The sequence below is a fragment of the Ceratotherium simum genome, chromosome 9 (assembly GCF_057802395.1).
Source record: "Ceratotherium simum simum isolate JZ-2026a chromosome 9, ASM5780239v1, whole genome shotgun sequence".
NCBI classification, from domain to species: domain Eukaryota; kingdom Metazoa; phylum Chordata; class Mammalia; order Perissodactyla; family Rhinocerotidae; genus Ceratotherium; species Ceratotherium simum.
The window spans coordinates 11,313,411-11,330,220 of NC_141908.1; the positions used below are offsets into that span (position 1 = coordinate 11,313,411).

The following is a 16,810-nucleotide window of genomic DNA, read 5'->3' on the forward strand; positions in this document are numbered from 1 at the left end:
GGGAAAATTTTCTAACTTATATTACAGAAAAGGCCTAATTTTATTAGTATATAACAGTATTCTACAATTCCATGTAAAAAGTTAACCTCCAAGACCATTACAAAACAAGATATTCACAACTTTACACACAATAAAATAAATACAACTTAAGACTACACTTAATTTACATCTGTTAGATCTGATCAAAGATCAGAAGCTTTTGATAATACACTGTGTCAGTGAGGGTGTGGGAAACAGGTACTCTCAGCAATTGGTAGCATTAGTGTAAACTGGCACCACTTCTCTGGAGAGTAATTTGACAATATCTGTCAAAATACAAATTGCGTGTACTCTCTGACCCAACAGTTCTACTTCTAGGAATTTATCTTACAGATAAAACTTGTATATATGTAAAATGATATATGTACAAGGATATTGGTTGCAGAATTGTTTATGGTAGCAAGAGATTGGAAACAACTTAAATGGCGATCAGTAGGGACTAGGGGTGTGTGTGTATGTTTGTATCCCTTCAATGGAATACGCTGCAGCCTTGATAAATTATGAGGCAGCTCTTTTACTAATTTTGAATGATTTTAAGCTATATTTTAAGAGAAAAAAAGTAAGGTGTTAGAACACAGCATATGATATGCTATTATTTGTGTGAAAAAGTTTACATGCACATCTCTGCCTGCGTGTACAAGTACAGAGACAATCTTTGAGAGGATATACAAGAATTAATACAAGTTCTCTGCAGGAGAACTAGGTAGCTGGTGGATAGCGATTGGGAGGAGACTTTTCACTCTCTGTCCATATGTACTTGGAGAATTTTGTATGATGAGTATGTATTACCTATTCTAAAATGAGGTTTTTTTTTTTGTGTGTGTGAGGAGGATCAGCCCTGTGCTGACATCTGCCAATCCTCCTCTTTTTTTGCTGAGGAAGACTGGCCCTGGGCTAACATCCATGCCCATCTTCCTCCACTTTACATGGGACGCCACCACAACATGGCTTGCCAAGCAGTGCGTCGGTGCACGCCAGAAATCGAAACTGGGGAACCCCGGGACGCTGCAGCGGAGTGCACGCACTTAACCGCTTGTGCCACTGCGCTGGCCCCTAAAATGAGTTTTTTAAATAAAGTTATTTCCCTTTTAATCTGTGTGCTCTGGAGGTCAAGCCCCTGTGCTCTCTAGGAAGTGAAGTTGTGAACCATGGAGCATGGCTTCTGGGCTGTTTTGGCTGCTGAGAGGCCTGTCTGTTGTCTCTTCCTCTCAGCCATATTATAGAAGTAGAATGCGTTGCTAAACAGCTGCATTCTGGTTGACAAGTGGTACTGTGTACCCAACTAGTAGTCACCTCCCTGTGCTATTTAGGGGCAGATATCATCTCAAAGTTTTCTCCTATATTTATAATGTTTAACTGGATTTGTAAATATCATTGGAGAAGAAACTCATCCACCCCCGGCCCCAAATCACGTAGAGAAATGTTACAGTTCATATGACATGGGATCAAGTGTTTATTAGCTAGGGCAAGGTTTTTTTTTATTGCAGTAACATTGGTTTATAACATTGCAAAAATTTCAGGTGTACATCATTGTACTTCTATTTCTGCATGGACTACATCATGTTCACCACCAAAATACTAATTACAACCCATCACCACACACATGTACCGAATTATCCCTTTCACCCTCCACCCTCCCCCCTTCCCCTCTGGTAACCACCAATCCAATCTCTGTCCCTATGTGTTTGTTTATTGTTGTTATTATCTACTACTTAATGAAGGAAATCATACGGTATTTGGCCTTCTCCCTCTGACTTATTTCACTTTGCATTATACCCTCAATGTCCATCCATGTTGTCACAAATGGCTGGATTTCGTCGTTTCTTATGGCTGAGTAGTATTCCATTGTGTATATATACCACAGCTTCTTTATCCATTCGTCCCTTGATGGGCACTTAGGTTGCTTCCAAGTCTTGGCTATTGTGAATAAGGCTGCAATGAACACAGGGGTGCATGTACCTTTGCAAATTGGTGTTTTCAAGTTCTTTGGATAAATACCCAACAGTGGAATAGCTGGATCATATGGTAGTTCTATCCTTGATTTTTGAGGAATCTCCATACTGTTTTCCATAGTGGCTGCACCAGTTTGCACTCCCACCAGCAGTGTATGAGAGTTCCCTTCTCTCCACATCCTCTCCAACACATGTTGTTTCCTGTCTTGTTAATTATAGCCATTCTGACAGGCGTGAGGTGATATCTCATTGTAGTTTTGATTTGCATTTCCCTGATAGTTAGTGATTTTGAACATCTTTTCATGTGTCTGTTGGCCATCTGTATATCTTCTTTGGAGAAATGTCTGTTCAGGTCTTTTGCCCATTTTTTAATTGGGTTGGTAGTTTTTTTGTTGTTGAGATGCATGAGTTCTTTATATATTTTGGAGATTAAGCCCTTATCAGATGTATGGTTTGCAAATATCTTCTCCCAATTGTTAGGTTGTCTTTTCGTTTTGTTGATGGTTTCCTTTGCTGTGCAGAAGCTTTTTAGTTTGATGTAGTCCCATTTGTTTATTTTTTCTATTGTTTCTCTTGCCCGGTCAGATGTGGTGTTAGAAAAGATGTTGCTAAGACCGATGTCGAAGAGCGTACTGAGCTAGGGCAAGGTTTTTAGATACTTGGACTTTTAGCCATTGATGCAAACTTGCTCCTCTCAGAAGTCACACTGGTCAGGGCTTGGACCTCAGTTCCATGGCTAACCAGCCATGTACTCTAGGCCTGTATCTTAACATCTCCGATTCCCCCTGGAATATTGTGAGGATGAGATGATGATGATGATGACAACGACGACGACGACAATGACAACAACAATAGAACAGTAACAGCTAACGTGGAGAACGCTTGCTATGCATCTGACACTGCTCTGAGGGTTTTATATGCTTCATCTAACGTCATCCTCACCACAAGGCAACAGAGAAGATGCATTCTTTTCATGTTTTTTACAGATGATGAAACTGAGTCTAAGAGACTGTGTAGTTTGTTGAGAACACACAGCTGGGCATTGGAGGAGACTGGATTTTCACCCAGATCAAGCTCCAAAGCTCTGAGCTGTAGCACTGTCTCCCCAGTGCTTTGCATACTGTGTCCACTCAGTAGGTACCTACCATGTGTCCACTTCTCTCCTTACAGTAATGGGAGTAGAATGTGACTTAGCTTATTGCTATGACCCAAAGTAACAATTCTATGTCTTTGAGAAATCCTACCAAATATGACAGACATGTAACAACTGATAAACTGCAGATTTTCTTTCTTTCTAGACAAATGAACTTGTGTTGAGTTTGGAAGATGACGACAGACTCCTGTTGAAAGAAGACAGCACTCTGCAAGCAGCTGGAATCGGTGAGAAAGAGTGCCGTGTGGTGCTGGAGGGGGCTCTCACTTTCCTGGCCTGTGTGGGGACGCCTGGCTGATTATATTTGGATAACTCACTGCAGAGTAAATGCTACCCTTGGTGCTCTTTACACCTCCTGATAATTATTCACAGGATGAGGACGAGAATGATGTACATTCAGATCATTTGACTGAGGGCAGTAGATATCTGCTCTCCAAATGCTTAGAATGCAAATAGTTCTTCTCAGAAGGTACGCTCAGAATACTGCTGAGGGTTATTTTAAGTGATTGACAGGTTATTACTCACTTAATAACCTACTTACTCTTATCAGCATCATTTGAACTGATGGTTTGAGAGAAACAGACCTGGTAGAACTAATGTGGAATAATGAAGTGAGATATTGTTTGTACAACATGTAGCGTGGTTTCTGATAGTCATCTAGATCACTCAGGGCTGACCAGGTCATGGAATTTCAAATAGGAGCCTAGTGTGTGCTGTTGAAAAATTGCCCGATTTGGCCTCGCAACCTGGAATATGCATGTAGTTCTGTTGTAAAGAAATGCTTTGTGACATGTTTTGTGACCATTAGATGTCACTCTAATTCTACTTATGTGTACAACTAAAGATTATCTGGCAAGAAGAGTGAAGATTTTGAGAGGTGTGAGAGGTTGAATGCATTATGCCTCTGACATACCTTTGTGGTCAGTGACTCTAATGAAACAGCACAAAGCACACTTAATGATTATTTATATGCACTGGTTAGGGGGCACTCTAAGTGAGGTCTATGTTCTGAAGCCTTAAATTTTTTTGACAGGTGTTCTATTGAGTTATTTTAGTCATATATGTCAGGAATTCACTTTTGAATGACACGTGTGGCTCAAAGTGAGTTTCTGACATATCTTCCAACTTAAATAGGATTTTAAATAACATGTTATGAAATCTTAGACTTTGTTTTCTGTGTTCGTCTACACTATTTGCTAGATTTAGTGTCTTTCCATATTAGGAATACATAAGATTGATTGCTATTATTTGAAAAAACAATTTTTATTTTGGCATTTATTTCTTCAAATGCTATTTTATTATGATAGCAGGTGGCACCTAGAAGCTAGCCCTGCTTGTTGTTAAAGCATAAAACAATAATGAATATAACAGACTGGTATTGATGTAGGAATTGACAGATGGCTCTATGGAAAAAACAGGAAAATCCAAAAACAAACTAAAAAAAAAAAAGTAAGATTTTGCAATATGATAAAGTTTTGACATCTCAAATAAGTGGGAAAAGAATGAATTAGCCAGAAAATGATTTCGGGTCTATTGCCAAAGCATTCAGGAAAATAAAACTTAAATTCTTATCTCAATCTTTATTCTAAAATAAATTCTAGATGGATTAAATGTCATAATGCAAAAACTTAAAAAAAAAAACGTAGCTCAACTGTTTCATAATCTTGGGGAGGAGAAGAGCTCTCTAAGCATGACCTTTGTGGGGGAAGAGGGAGAATCTCCCTCTGCCCTTTTCCTTAAGGTTCTTATGGCTGGCCAAATAATTAACAAGACAGGTTAGCAGGAGAAAATAATACCAAGTTTAATAACACGTATACATGGGAGAAAGCAGGGACACTGCATTTCTCCACACAATAGCAGAAATTCTTGTCTTAAATACCATATTCAGCCAATGACAAAGGAGGATTTTGGGGGTGGGGGAAGTCAGTTACAGGAGATTACCACTAAAGCACAGTAAACAAGAGTAAGGTTATTATGCAGATTTAAGGCCTCACCTTCCACATTGATAAGTCTCTAGAAATGAGGCCATCCCCCCTCTTCCCAAAACAGAGAGGGAGATACCTTTACAAATGGAGATTTCCCTTATAAATGTAAATGTTTGTCTGGCAACTCCTTGCAGGCCCATCCAGAGAATGTGGCCAGAGAGACAGAACTTCCGATAAGATGGGCTTGTTGGTGCCTTTCCTATTGTAACATTTATCCTACATTATCTTTACAGCCATCATGATAGATCTGTTCCAGGAAGGAGCCACCATGTCAAATTCTTTAGGCAGTTAGTGGGGGAGGTCAAATGTTCTCAGAGAAAACAACCAAGGTAAAGAGATAGATTTCAGGGTGGCCAAATCTTGATCTCCCACACCTTGAAGGTAGAGCCAGAAAGCGGGGAGAAGTGATAGATCTGACCACATAAAAACTAAGAACATTTAAACACAGTTAAAGGAGAAGCAATAAACTGTGAAAAAATATTTGCAGCATATATGACAAGTAAAAAGTTATTAATTAGCCTGACTTTATAAAGGACTCTTAGTGTGAAAAAGATAAGAAATTCTACTGATAGAAGAAATAGCTAACATATGAAAAATAGTTCAACGTTATTAGTAATGAGAGAAATGCACATGAAAATAGATACTATTTTATGTAGTGTACTAGTCTGGTGGTTAAGAATTAGAGACTGGAGCCGGAGTGCCTGGGTTCACAACCTGATTCTGCCGCTTACTCTCTGGGTGACCTTGGACAAGCAGTAATGATAAGACTAGCAGAGATGCAGAGAAGCGGTCGTATCCCAGGCAGTGCTGGGAGATGGGTACTCTCTTGTACTGCTGTGGGAATATATGTGACCTCTAACTTTCTGTAGGTCAGTTTGACCTGTAAGACTTTTTGAACTTAACTTTCTGTCCTATCTGTGACCAACCAATGGGACTGTGCTTCCTCAAGCTCTGTGACTCCCCTGAGGCTGTGATATGCCTTCAGAGGGGTGGTGGGGTTCTCTCTCACCTTCTCTGCCTGTGAATCACTGAGGTAGAGCTTTATTTATCAAATGGAAATAGAATATATTGTGTGATACCATTATGGTTTAAAAATGTGCATATTTACATGTCTGTATGTGTATATGGAGAAAAGATCATATACCAAAATTATAGAAATGGTTTCTCTGGGTGGTGGCATTGCCAGAAATTGATTTTTCCTTTCTTCTCTGTATTATGTAATTGTTCTTGTAATTTAAATTTTTTTCTACAGTTTACATGTATTACTTGTAAATTAAGGTACCAATTTTAAAGAATAAACTCCTAAAGTTGGAGAACATTGGTTTGAATGAAGACTCTACATTTTACTTGCTTTATGACCTTCTGTAAGCCATTTAGCCTTTTTGAACTTCTATTTTGACTTGTGTAAAACAAAACAGAAGTAATTAAACCCTATTTGTCATAAGGGTTGAGTAAAAACGTATATGAGGGACTGGCCCCATGGCCTAGTGGTTAAGTTTGATGTGCTCTGCTTTGGTGGCCTGGGTTCGTTTCCCAGGTGCCGACCTACACTACTTGGCAGCAGCCACACTGTGGCGGTGACCCACATACAAAACAGAGGAAGATGGGCACAGGTGTTAGCTCAGGGCTAATCTTCCTCAGCAGAAAGAGGAAGATTGGCAACAGATGTTCGCTCAGGGTGACTCCTCTTCAGCAAAAGAAAAAAAGAACGCATATGAAAGCATCTTGAGCAATGCATGTAAAGGCCCTCAAAGATACTTATTTCATTTAGAAACCATTTTGGAGAAGGCAACTGGCAAATGTTTTGAATTTATTAAAATATTAAGTTGTTGGTTTAATTATCATTGATTTCAGACTTATGTAATGAACCACCCATAAAGGAAAGAATCAAATCCCTCTTTCTGTTGTTCTTGTTTTAAGGCCATAGGTCTTGGGTCAGAATCAGATCCTTTTCACGGGTTCTCCACTAGAACTTCAAACTGCCCTCCTGCCCTGGCAAGCCCGCAGCCCTGGTCAAGGGAGACTTCAGTCCCTGCCGGGAGCAATGTCCTCTCCTGCATGTTCCCCGTTGCTACCTGGAGCAGTGTTGCCGTACCCTGGAGAACAAGCCACGGTTATACGTGGGAAGGAGGTCATGGTCCTTGGAGAGCAACAAAAAATTCTAAGTGGGAGTAGAGTTGTAAAAATGATACTTGAAGTCTGTGATTTTCCTAGAGAATTTTCTCTCTCTTGGTGCTGTGTCTGGTTAAGTTTTTAAGAGGTTTAAGAGAAAAATTCTAAGTCATCACTCTCTCCTTTTTTATCACTTGATGTTGCTGTGGAGTTGTCACTCTGCTATCACAGCTGGTTGCCATGGGAATAATGCCCATGTAACAAATTTATCATTATGACTTTTCTGTAAACTTCGTGAAAGGAAAAGAAAGACTGTGAGGGGGGAAATTAGGTGAACAAACTTGTCTGAAGATTTCTTTTTTCACAGAGAAATTCTTGGTTCCTTCTCTGGCCTCTTATCTGCATTGCAGATCCCAATTGTACATTCTATTCCTGATGTGGGGGAAGTTTTTGCTTGTGGACTTGGTGCTAAAACACGTAAGTAAAAGGATTTGCTTTGTGGAAGGAAGAGGCTTTACCTAGAATTGTTATTTATAATTTAGAGATTCATACCTTTTTATTAACGATTGTAGTTTTATAGACTAATTCCCCTAAGTAATAAATTTGCATGTAAGTTTTCGTTTGGTGATACTTCATCTCTCTCATTTTGTTACATTCTGCTGCTATTGTCTTTTGAATCTTCTGGTTTAGGAAAGAAATTGTGGCAGGGGAACTCTTTTAAAGCCAGTTGTATTTTATTGGAAATATTTTAGAACAAGATACAGGGGGCCAAACCCTGAGTGGTTATCCGAGGGCATAGTTCGAGTCAAGCCAGGTGCTGTAATAATTCCAAAACTCCCTTGTGGTTTATCTTCATTTTGCGTGTCATTCCTGTTGTCTCTCCACGACCGGACTCTGTCTCTGTGCCCAGCACCTTTTGGTTGTGTCGAGTGGACAGCTAATATTGTAGGATTCTCTGACTCACTTCTTCATCAGGATCATGTTCAGTTTGTGTTTCCTTAGGGTTTGAGTCCCCTTCTCATTCGTTTTGTGGGTAGTACAATCTTAGGGCATACATGCTCTCCTCTGACCGCATGTTAAAGTGACTGTTCTTCATGTTAACATCAAAACAGCCATAGTCTAGTACTGGATAGGGTAGGGAATTTGGGATTCCAGAGCAAGGTGTCAGAATGAACCTCCCAGAGATTGTTCTTCTGTTTTCACCCTCCCCTCGCCATGGTGGAAATCACAGTGTCCTGTCTGTCAAAGGTCAAATTTATTTTACTGTTTGTTTTCTTCAAACTGTAGTTTGAAATCTCCTCTGCCAGCTGATCTAAAACAGACGTTTGAAGCAAATATGAAATAAAAAGCACAGAAGTTGGGAGCTCTTCACTGGATTGTTGACCTCCTGCAGCAAAAACTTAGAAATATAACTCAGCTGCGAGCACAGTTCTGAAAGATTTGTAGATTAGGATTTTGTGAAACTTGGAAGGGTAGGGCACATTCCTGGACAGGAGACAGGGTGAAACTTTGTCCTTTTGGTCTCAAGTTGCTGAGACCAAATTGCTGAGACCAGAGAAGCCACACCTTGCTCTGCCCAAATTTTTTGGCCAATAATCTGCGATTATTATCATATTACAGCCTGCCGTACTACAGCCTGCCCTGGTCATTCATTATCTGTGCCACAAAGTCAGTGCCCATGTCTCACTCTCCTTTCTCAGACACAGTTGCTGTGCCTTACGCTACTTTGCTGGTGACTAGTACGAGGCTAGGGACTTAGAAACCATGCAATAAATCTTCATCCACAGGCGAATTTTTTAAGTTAGTTGAGGAGTTAAATACATTGCATGTAATTTTTCTTGCGATTTTACATTTAAATTGTTTTTTCTTATATTCTTTTATTTAAAGTCATTATTTTCCTGTTAAAGGCGTATGCCTGTGTGTCTGACCTGTTTGGCAACATAATATCCAAAGTTTGAATGTCCTGGCTTGTGTTCATTTCATTAAACTTGCAAGTCTGTATTCAAATGATCCACAGATGTATTTGGAGGGTTCTTACTTGATTTGATTAGATAGTAAGACAAAGGGATGAACTGGCAATGTATTTATTGGATTTTAGATTGCACATTCATTTCAGATTCGCATGCCAAGGCACTGTGCACCTGAGTGCACTGCCGCCTGCAGCACATTTAATTTAAAATCAGGTGCCCTAGGGGACCGGCACACGGTAGACTTCCTGATGGTTCTTCCGGAGCCATTTTAAATAGAATTGGGGAAGCAAGAATTTAAGGGATAATGGTGGAAAGAGTGATTATGTAGAGGTCTTGAAAAATCTTTCATAATTCATTTCCACTTTAATTGGCAAGTAAATTTGCAGTAGTAGAAGTACATGAAATCATTCTCTCCAGTGTTTTCAGCAGTTTTACAGATTTCAAAAAACATCGTATTCTATTTCTGTTTGAGGACCACATTACTAAAGTTTAAAATCCATTTTATATCCTACTTTTCAATGTTCAGAGTAACTAACTTTTAATTTATGTGTTGTTTTCCAGTTTGTTAAGGGTGAAAAATTTTATCAACCTGGAATATTTGAGTTTAACCTGTTTCTCAATCTAGTTTTCTTGAAAAAACGCATTTGTCTGAAAATAAAATCTTTGCCTTAGATGATCTCATTTTGACCCTGTGTTATGAGAGATAGCGTAAATACTTTATATAAAGAATGGATCAATCGATAAGTTAATTAGACCCAAGAGAACCTACGTGACTGACAAAGCATTTTTGTTTTGACCTTTCTTTACATCAGCGTATTTTGAACCTTTTATTACCATACTGAAGAGCTGTATGATGTATTAGTTTCTCAAAAGGGGTACAGATAAATGTCAACTGCAGTAAGTGAACATTGTAATTACAGTTCGTGTGTATGGAGCCAAGTGCTGTGGGGGCAAAGCACGATGTGATGTTCTGTATGTAAATAGCACATCTAGAGAAAACCTGGCATCGTGATTATTAAGAACAGTGCTTTTGCTCCTTCTCCATTAGGAGGAGGATTAGAATCACTTGCAAATTATATAGGTCTACCTTTGGGCTTGCTTCCCTTCAAAAAAGGAAACCCCAAGAGCTTTTTATATGAAGGACAGATCTCAAAATATCTTCTCTTTGAATATTGAATTTTTTGAAGCCTCCTTTTCAACATTTTACTGACTCCAAGCGTGGAGTCTCTTAGCCATTCTTTTAAATGCTATTTTCTTGTAAAATTTAACTGTCCATTAACTTATTGTTTGCCAGTGTGTATTTGCTTACAGCCCCTCCTCGTTAATGCCCAGTTTCTCTCTGCTGTGTCTCACCCCCCACCCCAGGCTTATTGTGACAGGAGTTTGCAATCTGATTTTCATCAGAATTAATCCTCATTTAATCTGAACTATGGGTGATTTTATTTTCTTCTTTCAACATTTCTGTATTTCCTGTAATGAGCACGGATGACTTACAATTGAGAAACATTAAATTTCGTATTCAGCAAAAACATTTTTAATGAAATATCATGCTGAGCTCTTTAATTTCATTCTTTTGTGATAAATTCTATTGACGAGATGGGTGTTAAACCAAGAGACCGGTGGTAATTCTTGGCATCCTTCCTTATTATCCTGTTTATTTGGCTTGAAGAGTTTTACTTGTCTGTTTTAGAGGATATGTTAATTGAGTGATCAGTATTCATTACAAATAATCTTGTCTGTTTTCTTGTCGAGATTCTGAAGGCCCTTTTGCTCTTTCTGTAAAAGCTAAGCAGATTGTATTAACTTCTGGTTTAATTTAAAAAACGAATGTGCAACTTGTTGGCGCAACACCTTAAAGAATTGCATGTTTAATAATTGGAAGGCTTTCCGTCAGATTTGTCTCCAGTCTGAATTAATAATGTTGCTGACTTATTGTTTTAGAAGACGGAGTCCTTGACCTGCTAGGTTGAAAGAACTGTGACTGCTCTGAACCTTTGTGGGTCCTTTAGCTGTGCCATATCCCCTGTGAATAATTAGAGGTATTTGAAGGTATTGCGGTAGAAGCCAATTTGTGTCTTTCACTTTGCATATTGTTGAAGCCTCATGAATTAATCATAAGCAGGCAAAAAATTAACTTCCTCAGACACATATTTTGATGGGTCATGAGGGAGAATGTAAAGTGATCTGTAAAATATTCTACTGATCCTCTAAGTATTAAATTATTATACCTACAGGCTAATTTCAGAGAAAAAAAGAGTTTTTCCTCCTCCTTCAGCAACTGAGTAGCAAATTTGAAAAAAATAAAAGGTTTGTTATTTTCTGGGACTGTTAAGAGGACTATAAATGAGCAATTTTATGATTTCCTGAGAACCAGATTCTTGTGTTAATTCTTGTTTTTAATTTTTTTTCGTTATTTTTCTTTTCACTTTTAAGTTATTTGAATTCTAGATTCTTATAACTACAACTTATGCTTCTTGTTTATTTGGTGAAATGTGAAACCAAACAAATGACTCATCTTTCTCACTTTAGGTGTCTAACGCACTGAATCAAAGTAATATGGACTTCCATACTTGCTTAAAATCTAGTTTAACATTAAAATTTTTTTCCACTTTCTGTTTTTCTTTTTTTCAGCCAATGAAACTGAAATTGCATTCTTCTGTGAAGAAGATTATAAGAACTTCAAAGCTAATCCCATTTCATCCTGGTGAAAACGGCACGGGCTTCCTTTTTGCATACCTGTATTAAGTTCTTTATTCCACTAGTGAGTTTTTGAAATTGACAAATAAACTTAAAAAATTAATCCCAGGCTCTACTATTTGAGCTAAAATCGGTGGTGTTTTTTTCTCTCTGCAGGTCTCATTTTTTCTTTCTTTCTTGTTGTAAAATAATATATTTATTTATGAGAAAAACATTTGATTTTTTTTAAAGTGAAAGAATTATTCAAAAATCATCGTGGAATATCGGTTCTTTAGTCATAATTTGTTTTTCTGAAATTAAAGGTTATTTTGGTGACTTGTATGTTGGGTTCTTTAAAAAGACTATGAGACTAAGTCATTCTGTTTATTTTGTATTTTTTCCATAGTTTCTAATTAGAGCCACTGTTATTATCTTTGGCTAGCAGAGATTATGAGTCTCTTATGGCCATCAATGCCATCTTTTGGCTCACAGTAATACACACCACCACACATGAAATTGAATTGTGTATATTTTAGGGAGGTTTTCTGATGTAAGAGGGTTTCTTCTTCTTTTCATATTTCAGCCTACACAAATAACATTGCTGAAATGTTTTTGTCTGAGCTGTGTTTCCTGACTTCAGGAGCAAACTATAATAGAACCAAACTCATTTATTTGGAGAGAGAAGGTAGCAGGATGTTTGCACCTTTGGAAGAAAGTTGTTCATTGAGAACAGGTCTAAGTCATGAAAGATACATTCTTTCAAAATAATGTAATACTTCTGGCTCCTAATAATGGCTGACTGTCAGCACCTGAAGAGTAGTAGTTTCAAAGCGGCCTCTCAGCCAGCACGTAGCTAATCAGAATTCCCAGAGGGGTTCCTTTGCTCCAGAATTACTCCATGAACCCTTAAAATTGCCAGTAGGGCAAATTGGTTTCATTGTGGTAAAGGCTAACTTAAGAAAACCCATTCTTTTAAAAATATCAACTTTCAAAGTCTAGTTAACATAATCAGAAGATACTCTGCTTTGTTGAAAGATTTAATAAAGGCTTGTTAAAACCAAATTTTATTTATTTCATTCATTGTGTCATTCATTAACCAAAGTGCTGAATGCACAAATGACCTAGGCTTCTGGGGAGTTAATAAAGAGTAAAATAAGACACAGTTTTTGCCTCAGTGAGTGGGGAAAGATATATAAGTGAGTAATTTTAATATTATAGCAGTGAAAACTGCCATGTTGATGATGGGGTAATTACTTTTGTGTGGGATTAATTTTTGTTTTAAAAGAAGTACCAGTTGAGCTTTGTCTTAAAAGATTGCATAGGAATTTTTGCTTAGTAGAAAATAAAGGAAAGGCTTTCAGGAAGAGGGAACAGCATATAGCATATGTAAAGGCAAAGCACAGTCAAAAAGCTTGGGGTTTTCAATAGAAAATATAAGTATCAATGTACTGGAGTGTAAAGCACTTGGAATAGAGTGGAGGAAGATAAGGCCAGAAGGTAGGTTGAGCTGGGCCTTACAAGTCGTGCTACAGGGTCGGAACTTTAGTAGGTAGTGGGAGCCAGTGGAAAGATTTAAACTGGTGAATTACATGATTAGATTTGTAGTTTGGAAGGTGAGCTTGGCAGCAGTGTACAGATGGCAGAAAGACTAGAAGACAGTTGTCACAGACCAGGTGAAGACTGGAAGGTCCCACCTAGGGCACAACAGAGGAGAAGGAGAGGAGAGGAAATCTTGAGATGGTGTTAACGTTTGGTCATGCAGTAGATGGCAAGCATTGTGGTAGGTACTTTACACACATTATCTTTAATTTTTACCGAAACTGCAGTCTTGATAGCATCATATCTATTTATAGATGAGGAAATTGGGGCCCACAGAGGTAAAGTAATTTACTCAAGGCAATGCAGTAATGTGCAGTGTGATTGGAGCCAAGTCTGTCTTAAAATCCTGACCTTGCTCATTCCGTGCGGTGGCCTCCCAGGAGAGGTGTGAGGTGGAATGACCAGTGGGAGTTTTGGAGCTTGGTGAATGGCTGGGTGTGGAAGGTAGAGGAGAAGGCTGTGTGGAGACTTCAGTGATGCTTGCTGGAGTGAGTGACTCAATTGATGGTGACAGCATTAACCCAAAGAGAGAATTTAATGAATAGAAGAACACGTCAAAGCATATTCCATTTGTTCATTTTGCAAACATTCAATTTACACACTAGCTTTTTCTTTTTTAAGTAAAATTAAGTATATCTTTACCTATATATTTTCTTTTTAACAAATAATGCAAAAATATTTATATATAATCCTTTTTTTGGTGTGTATTTATTTTCCATATTAGAAAGTTACACATAGGCTTTTGTCACTTATAAACTTAGATGTAAATATCAAAAATAGAAACATGACTAAAAAGGGCTTTTAGTAGGAATAGAAGATTGGTTCAAAACTATAGAAAATTTATCAATGTAATTCACAAAATCTATATTTTAAAGGAGAAAGAAATTATGCTTATCTCAGTAGATACCAAAAAAGCATTTGATGATATGCAATTCCATGTGCGAATAAAAGCTAGGAATAGAACAGAATGCCCTTAACTTGACAAAGGTTACCTACAGAAAACCTACTGAATGGAGGAGTGTTTAAGCAAACCTATTAGGTATGAAAAGGACAAGGGTGACCACCATTACCAGTACTATTCAGAATTGTTCTGCTGGTCTTATTGTAGCCAATACAATAAGAAAAGAAAAGTAGTAAGAACCACAGATATTGAAAAGGAGACAAAACATTCATTTTCAGACAACATGAATACAAGAGAATCAACTGACAAGTTATGAAAACTAATGAGAGACTTCAGGAGTGCTTGATAATGAACCTAAAATGAAACGTGCACAAAAGCAATAAAATATTACTAGAGGATATAAAAGACCTAAGTAAAGAGAGAGAGGTTACGTGTTCAAAGATGGAAGTTTTGGTGTATTTCAGGTGTAGATTTATATCTAACCTGTAATTGAGTGCAACCTCAATCAAAATCCTAAAGGATTTATATTTGAATTTGACAAATTTGATTTTAAGATTCATTTGGAAAAGTAAAGGTGCAAGAATAGCCAAGATCAATTTGGAAAAACAAAAAGGAGGAGGGGGGATTGCCTACCAGATATCAGAATATATTTTAAAGCTGTAGTAGTGAACACAACTTGGTAGTGGTACAAAAATAGACCAAAAAAATCAGTGGACTAGAATAGAGATAATGACTAATGTATTTGGAAACTTAGTATATAATGTAGTATTTGTAATCAGTGGAGAAAAGGATGTTTAGCACCTTGCTAGGCATTACCAAAATGATTAAGGGCCCTGTTTCCTACCATTCACTAAAATTTCATCTGGGTTAAATAAACATGAAAAACAAGATGATGAGCTTAGAAAAAAATATGGATTATATTTATGACCTTGGGGTAGGGAAGGCCTTCTTAAAACATAAAATGCAAATGCCATAATTTACTAAATTTGACATATCTGTGGAAAACTGGATTCCAAAAAAAAAAAAAAAATAAGGTTGAAAGACAAAGACTGGGAGAAACTACTTGCACTTATAAAGTAGACAAAATATTAGTTTCCAGAATATATGAAGAACTCTTCCAGGTCATTGAGAAAAGGACAAACAACAGAAAAATGGACACATTTTATAAAGAAGAAATTCGTAAAAAAAGGAAACATATATGACTTACAAACGTGAAAAGATGCACGTCCTGTTATTCAAGGAAATTAAAACAACAACGGGGTACCATTTTCATTCATCAAGTTGGCAAAAAGTAAAAGGTTTAAGTATTGGCGTGTGTGCCTACACTGCCAGTAGGAGTAGACGTGTGTACAGACACTTAGGCAAGCAGTTTGCTGTGGTATCTGTTAAAATAACAAATGTGCATATTCTGTTGACCCAGCAGTTCCACTTAGAATCTGTCCCAAAGAAACCTTCTCATGCCTGCAGAAGGAGGCATTTATAAGGGAATTCACTGCAGTGTTACTTATAATAGAAAAATACTGTAGACCACCTACATGATGTCAATAGGAGATTAGCTAAATAAAGTCTGGTATATCTATATTACTACTGAATCTAATACAATGAGGGACATCCATATTATCTACTGACACAGGACAGTCTTTGAGACATCTTGATGGGTGAAATTGCAGAGGGACTCATAAACTGTGATGTCATTTTAAAAACAAAACGATAATGTATACAATGTGTATTTATGTATGTGTATATGAATATACACATTGTATACACATATATATACACATATACACAAAAGAACGTACACCAAATTGATAACATTGATCACTCTGGGGAGGGGACTAGGATTGGAAGGTGAGGGTGGTAAAAAGCCTGATCTGTAATATTTAACTTTACAAGGAGAATGTATTTGCATTAAGAATTAGTAAAAACTGAGCCAGCCCTGATGGCCTAGTGGTTCAAGTTTGGCGCACTCTGCCGTGGCGGCCCAGGTTCAGTTCCCAGGTGCAGAACCACACCACTCGTCTGTTGGTAGCCATGCTGTGGCAGCAGCTCACTTAGAAGAACTAGAAGGACTTAACAACTTGAATATACAACAATGTACTAGAGCTTTGGGGAGGGAAAAATGAGAGGAAGATTGGCAACAGATGTTAGCTCAGGGCGAATCTTTCCCAGCAAAAAAAATAGAATTAGTAAAAACTAATACATGTGTAGAAATTAAAAGGAAAAAAACCATCAGGCAATTGGCATTAACACTTTGGCATATTCCATCTAGGTTATTTTTTCTAGATTTTTTAATGTTTCTGATCTTGGTGTGTTTTAAGTTATACAAATAATATTGGCATGTTAAAAACAACTCAAAGATATAAAAGTAAAAATCCCTTTCTTCAGGGGTCACTCCTTTGCATAACTTGGGGTTCATACTTTCA

General features: G+C 37.6%; 1 protein-coding gene across 1 annotated transcript in view; it reads left to right on the top strand.

Annotated features, from left to right (window-relative positions):
* C9H2orf76 (chromosome 9 C2orf76 homolog) overlaps positions 1 to 12,223 on the top strand; it is a 74,271-nt gene extending 62,048 nt beyond the window's left edge. Inside the window, exons 6-7 of the mRNA XM_004423896.3 lie at positions 3,290 to 3,371; positions 11,843 to 12,223. Coding sequence (XP_004423953.1) covers positions 3,290 to 3,371; positions 11,843 to 11,919 — 159 coding nt within the window. The 3' untranslated portion in view covers positions 11,920 to 12,223. The remainder of the gene's footprint in view (positions 1 to 3,289; positions 3,372 to 11,842) is intronic.
* The last annotated feature ends 4,587 nt before the right edge of the window (positions 12,224 to 16,810 follow it).